Below are 6386 nucleotides of genomic sequence, written 5' to 3' on the forward strand. Positions count from 1 at the left end.
CCGTCAAAATTTTAGCGCACTTCACTACAATCCGAAAAAAATGCCAGTTGCTCTAACTGACATACCGGCTTTTGAGAAAAATAATCACCTTAAAATCAACGTCTTCGCTTATGAACAGACAAAATTTTATCCTGTTTATTTGAGCAAGTACAGAGGCAAAACCAAAAGAATAAATTTGTTACTTTTATCAGAAGAAAACAATTGGCATTATTGCCTGATAAAAAATTTGGATCGTGTTATGAAAGTTTTGCTGCGTTCGCCTGCCACCGCCAACTCAAAGAACAATATACGAAAATTTTGCGAGCGTTGTCTACAGAGCATTGCGCGAGAAAAGTTTAAGCTGCATAAATCTCTCTGCGAGCATCATCAACCTCAAGTTATTCAGATGCCTGAAGAAGGGTCAACGGTGAAATTCAAAAATTGGCAAAAAACTTTCAAATGCCCTTTCGTGGTTTATGCGGATCTAGAGGCTCTCGACGTTCGAACTGAGGCTTTTGAATCAGTTGAGGAACTTGTCAGAAATGGCTTAAATGAAAGCTCTGCTTCGAGTTTTGTCGTTGAAAAACAGTACCCTTGTAGTTTCGGTGCTGTATTAGTTGACAGCAGGAATTCCAACGTGCAACTAAAGAAGTTTTATAGAGGAGAAGACTGCATTTCAGTTCTGATGAGTACTTTGCGAAGTTGGGTTAAATGGGCGGACTCCGAGCGACAACGTTATCGCTTTCTAAAAATGTCAAATTCTGCGAAACAAGACTTTGTTGAGAACTGGACAGCGCCGTGTTGCATTTGTGAAAAAAATTTTCTAATCACTGAGGAGAAAGTAGTCCATCACTGTCATTTAACTGGAACTGTGCTTGGAGTGGCTCACTCAGCTTGCAATTTAGCTGTTACAGTTGGATCGTTTTTACCGGTTCTCTTTCATAATTTGTCGCGATACGATGCTCATCACATAGTGAAGTACCTTGTGTTGGAGGAAAACGAAATTCTCTCTGCAATATCAAGAACTGAGGAGACGTTTATTTCTTTTTCGGTTCAAGTTCCTGTTAAGACCTACATCAATAAATGTGGTGTTGAGAAAATTGTTCGAAACGAAATACGTTTTCTCGATAGTTTCAATTTTATGGCTTCAGGTCTTGATTCTTTGGCTCAGACGTTACAAGATGGTGATCTTAAGTTGCTTCGTAGCCATTTTGCTCAATACTCAGATGCTGATTTCAAAAGAATTAGAAGCAAAGGAATTTTTCCCTACTCCTATCTGGACTGTTTTGAAAAGTTTAAGCATGGTCTTCCCGTTTACGGTGAAGAGTGGAAAAACACATTAACAGGAAAGATAGATATCACAGAGGAAATGCATCAGAAAGCTGTTGAAATGTATCAGTTGTTCAAATGTGACAACTTTGGAGATTACCACGATGCTTATTTGGAAACTGATGTCTTTTTGCTGGCCGATGTATTTGAACTGTTCCGTTCAGTGTGCATTAATGTTTACCGTCTAGATCCAGCATACTTCTACAGTGCACCGAATCTCAGCTGGGACGCAATGTTGATAACAACGGACGTTGAACTTGGATTGCTTTCGGATGTTGATATGCTCCTCTTTTGCGAAAAAGCAATCAGAGGTGGTCTCAACGGAGTAGGAGCCCTTCGCCACTTTCGAGCAAACAACAAGGATCTGAATGGTTACAACAAGGATCAAAAGTCAGTTTATGGGGCGTTTTTAGACGTAACCTCGCTTTATGGTGGGATAATGATGAAAAAACTGCCAAAAGACGGATACCAGTGGGCTGAGTTTGCTGATATTGATTCTCTCATTGAGACTTATAAAAACAAAGATAGTGTCGGTTACTTTGTTGAAGTTGATCTCAATTATCCCGCCTCGATTCACAACGATCATTCTGATTTTCCACTGGCTCCTGAGAAACTTTTTATTAGCGACGACTGGTTGTCGCCCTATAGTAAGCAGTTAGCTCAAAACCGGGCATCTGTTCCGAAGCTTGTGGAAACTTTATTTGATAAGAAGAATTATATCTGTCATATTGAAAATTTGTTGTTTTATCTGGAACAGGGACTGAAAGTGGTTGCTCTTCATCGCGTGCTCCAGTTTAATCAGTCAGACTGGTTGCGTCCTTATATTGAAAAGAACACTTCTATGCGAAAAATGGCATCAACTACCTTCGAAAAAAATTTCTACAAACTTATGTCCAACGCCTGTTTCGGGAAAACCATGGAGAATAAACGAAACAGAAAAAACATTCAGTTTGTTTCGGATCAGGTTAAAGCTTCGAAACTAACATCAAAACCGAATTTCAAATCGTTCCAAATTATCAGTGACAACTTATGTTCCCTTTACTTCTCCGTGCCAACTGTTAAATGGGATAAACCAACGCCTGTGGGAGCGGCCATCCTTGATCTTTCTAAACTCGCACTATACAATTTTCATTACAACGAGATGAGACCAAGATACGGTTCGCGAATTTGCGTCACGTATAAGGACACGGACTCACTTTTGTATCGCATAGAGACTGATGATCTGTATAAGGACATGGAGGAGTTCAAACATTTGCTAGATTTGAGCGACTATCCAACATCTCATCCACTTTTCGACCCGACAAACAAAAAAGTTCCTTTGACAATGACAGATGAATTAAACGGATCAGTTTTGGAGGAAAGTGTAATCTTGCGATCGAAAATGTATAGTATCAAATTTGTCAGCGGTGTTAAACAGAGTGCAAAGGGCGTTCAGAAGGTACTTAAGAAAACGCTTCATCACGACAAATACCTCCAGTGTCTTCAAACAGGTGTTAGCAGCAGGGCGCCAATGACCAGAATACATTCCGCTAATCACCAGATACAAGTTACGACTACAAATAAAACAGCTCTGAGCTGTTTCGACGACAAGCGGTTTATTCTTGATAATGGCATTGACACCTTACCGTACGGTCATTATAGTCTTGGCCAGGAGCCACCAAAACCTTGCACAACCAGTACTGACTTTTCAAGCGATACCGACGACGACGATCGAGCTTCACTGTCAGCTGACGAAGAGAAGAACTTAATTGAGTTCAAAGAGCTCACTCCACATGACGCAGATTCTGTCTCCACGGCATCAACTTCATCTTTCGGTTGTTAAATGATTTTTTTTAAATAATGCAATTAGAACAAATTTTATAGTGACTATGTTTTAGCTCCACCTGATCCCGGGTTCTTTCCGCGAGAGTTCGATCAAAATGAACCTACTTTGAATTGGAGTGATCTGAGTGACAATGAGCAAGAGGATGATAGCGAGAAAGAGTGTGGGACTGGGAACCCTTTCATTTATGATGAGGCGGTAGAAGACGAATTGATTGGCGAGAGCGATGATGAAAATTGTTCAATTGAAGTATTGCCTGCAAAGCGATCGAGGCTGATTGTTCCTTACTCTGACTCAGACTAGAGAAATTAGAAATGTCAAATACAAATTTTTATTACATAATTTTGAACGTATGTTTTGACTGCAGTCGGCTATTAAAAAATCGTATCAAATTTACTTCATTAATCAAACCAATATTTTTAACTGCGCTCTCAACAAGGTGTCGAAATTGCTTCACCGCACTTATGCAGTCTTTTGAGTCATTGTAGTAGGCATGTCCAATTTTTTCAAAAATTTTCAATGCTGTGTAAAGACAGTACATGCCACACAAATTGGAAGATTGGGATTGTGGATGAGGTGATGAGGCAATTTCATGAATAGTATATTTGTCACAATTTGAATAAATAAGATGCACCCTTTCGTAGAAATCGACATAGAAACTTAGTGGAATTGGCAAGCTATTCCAAATTACTATATTAGTTATTGACTTCTTTGCTGGCTTAACATGACTCTCTCTACCACCCCGCCTCTTATTTGAGTTTGTAGTAGTTCCAGAAAAGGTTGAATGAATAGCAACAATCAGTATCCAATGTGTTCCCCTCATATAAGAAGGGGAAGTGTTTATTATTTGGAAACGAGAGCTGCGTTGTGCTATTTTTGGAAAATTGTTGGCCGACCATACGCCTCCAAAAGTAAACTTTAGGAGACAAAACTTTTTAGCTACTTTCTTAATAGACACGTTATCCATTGAAAATAGTTTGGTTTTTGGAGATGTTTCTTTTTGCGTCAATAAAGACCTGACTGAACCTTTCTCCAATCAAAAAAAGTTCAACTGCCTCTGGGAGAGCTTCAGAGAAAAATAATTTGAGGGTTATTGGTGCTCCTGTCAATTCGGGGAATAATGTGAGGTTTTTAGACGCCTCCTGTGATGATGTCAGATCAAAGGTTACAATGAATTTGTTTGCAAAATCCTTCAGAGAAATTTTGTTTCCACCGTTTTTAAATCCCAGAGCCGTTAAACTGTTGTGATATATGCGGACATTGTTCTCTGTGTCGACGGGAGTGCCTGCTATTGGTAAGCCGTTACCGCGTATTATTTCGATTCGTTTCATGTCGTACTTGTGATACAAGAACGGGTTTGTGTCCTTCGAACCTCTAAACTTGTCGTTCGCGACCATGCACAACGTTAAGCGTCTGATTGGCTCAGTTCCAAATATGGACTCTTTAACAAAAGAGTTTTGTCCAGATTGCATGATGAAGCTTTTGCACAAGGATTCTATATAAGGATACCTTGCAGGCGCTTTTAGCAGTGCCCTTTCAATTGAAAGCCGAACGGACTCGGTCACAGTAATTTTGCGAACGAACAGCGAGGCTTTTTCAATAACTGCTGTAAACATTTTGTCTGAGTCGTCACCTAAGCTAATCAGACTGAACTCATTACTGGCGCGGTAGAGTTTTATTCGAATATCAACTTCCGGGAGCATTAGTTTTTCGCAACTGAAAAAATCCACATAGAGAGAGCCATAGAAATTGAACGTGTAGTCGCCGGTCAATGTGTCCTTTAAGCGGTATTGCAGCCATTCTGATTTATTGGCATCTGATGAGGGTTCTGGATCGTAAGTGTATCCCTGACAAGCTGCCCAAGTCTCCTTACTATCACTGTTTGTTGTCAACTCGGTCTCCAAGAAAGCGCGATGATGGTACGTGTTGTTGCTGTCCGAAATCAGAATTCCATTAGCGTATACTTCAACTTGTGAAAACAGACTGTGTAGCGCGTTATTTGCAAAAACAACCTTGCTTGCGTCGCTTGCCTTGATACGATCTTTTCCATCGGGCGTGTAAATAGCCACTTGAAGTCCTAATTGTAAAAAATTGAGGTCGATGCAATTGCGTTGATCTCCACAAATCAGAAAATCCAAGGTTGGACCTCGAGAACCAACTTGTGGGTAGATTTCCTGGTCGAATCCGCTTTCATAATTAACAAGAACATTGGGTTTTTCGAAAAAATCTAGCGCTGTATGTGTTACAGGGTTGGCAATATCTGCTGCTAAGGTCGTAAACTCGGTCATTTAGTACTTTATGTTTGACAAAATATCAGTTCGACTGCGTTTGGCTTTTGAATTTTTAAAAGTGCTGCCGTTGATCGTTTTTGCAGTCCGCTTGCGAGAGGTTGTCTTTCTTATCTCTCGTGTATTTGCTGATAAGGATTCCCTGGGGGGGCTCCCGCCCGCCACCGGGCGTACGGACGGCGCGGCGACGCGGGCCCGGGCGCCCGATGCGTGCGTGGAGCGCGGTCCTTTCGGCGCCGCACGCGAGCGGGACGGCTTCACGGAGTCTGAGATTGTTTTTGAAACTGATTTTTTGATCGAATCTTTCGCAACAGCTTTTAGCTTCTTTTTTCCGGCTATCATCTGACCAATTTCTGGAATTGCTGCACTGACAAGATTCCGTCCAACCTTCTTGGCAATCGGCAATGCGTATTTTTTCAAAAGAGGTAATGTGCAACGGCCAATACGCACAGCTAGAGCACCAAGACCAGCGGCACCTGAACCAAATTGTCTGGCAGGGCCTACATGGGTAACAAAATTGTCTTGATTTCTTGAAATTTGAGCGTCGTAATGTGCGTCCATGAGCGACTGCTTTTTGTGTTCGTAATGGGATAAATGATTTTTATTGGGGCAAAAGTTGGAATTTCAGAGTCAGCCAGCTGCGACCTATTGATAGAAAAGGCATAAATTGGCCTGTTTCATCGCGAATAGTTATGGTTATTGATTGAAATGATGACTTGACTACATCTTTCCACTGCAGGTTTGAGAAGGATTGGTGACAAATAGTTGCTACCTCGTCTAGTTTCCTATTTGATGTACTGTTGATCGCAATTGATCTAAGAAGTGATGTGAAAGTGTTGCCCAGTATTTCATCCTGTATGAGGTCACAATAGACAAACATTGTATGGCGCCCACCTGAAATGTCAACTGGAAATTTTGGGTTGACGCCAACTTTAAGAATGTCTGTACCAAGAATATTTTGAAGGTCA

At 40.9% G+C, this 6386-nt stretch overlaps 2 protein-coding genes across 2 annotated transcripts; one reads left to right on the forward strand and one right to left on the reverse strand.

The window, feature by feature from the left end:
• Positions 1-385: 385 nt before the first annotated feature.
• LOC142336698 (uncharacterized) lies at positions 386-3433 on the forward strand. The gene is made up of 2 exons (XM_075385611.1): positions 386-3122; positions 3186-3433. Exons 1-2 carry the CDS (start codon positions 386-388, stop codon positions 3431-3433), a joined length of 2985 nt encoding a protein of 994 aa, XP_075241726.1.
• A 656-nt stretch (positions 3434-4089) lies between these two features.
• LOC142336699 (uncharacterized) lies at positions 4090-5418 on the reverse strand. The gene has a single exon (XM_075385612.1). The coding sequence runs from the start codon at positions 5416-5418 to the stop codon at positions 4090-4092; it is 1329 nt and encodes a 442-aa protein (XP_075241727.1).
• Between the last annotated feature and the right edge of the window lie 968 nt (positions 5419-6386).

The sequence above is a fragment of the Convolutriloba macropyga genome, chromosome 3, assembly GCF_964194025.1.
Source record: "Convolutriloba macropyga chromosome 3, txConMacr16.3, whole genome shotgun sequence".
Classification (NCBI taxonomy): domain Eukaryota; kingdom Metazoa; phylum Xenacoelomorpha; order Acoela; family Convolutidae; genus Convolutriloba; species Convolutriloba macropyga.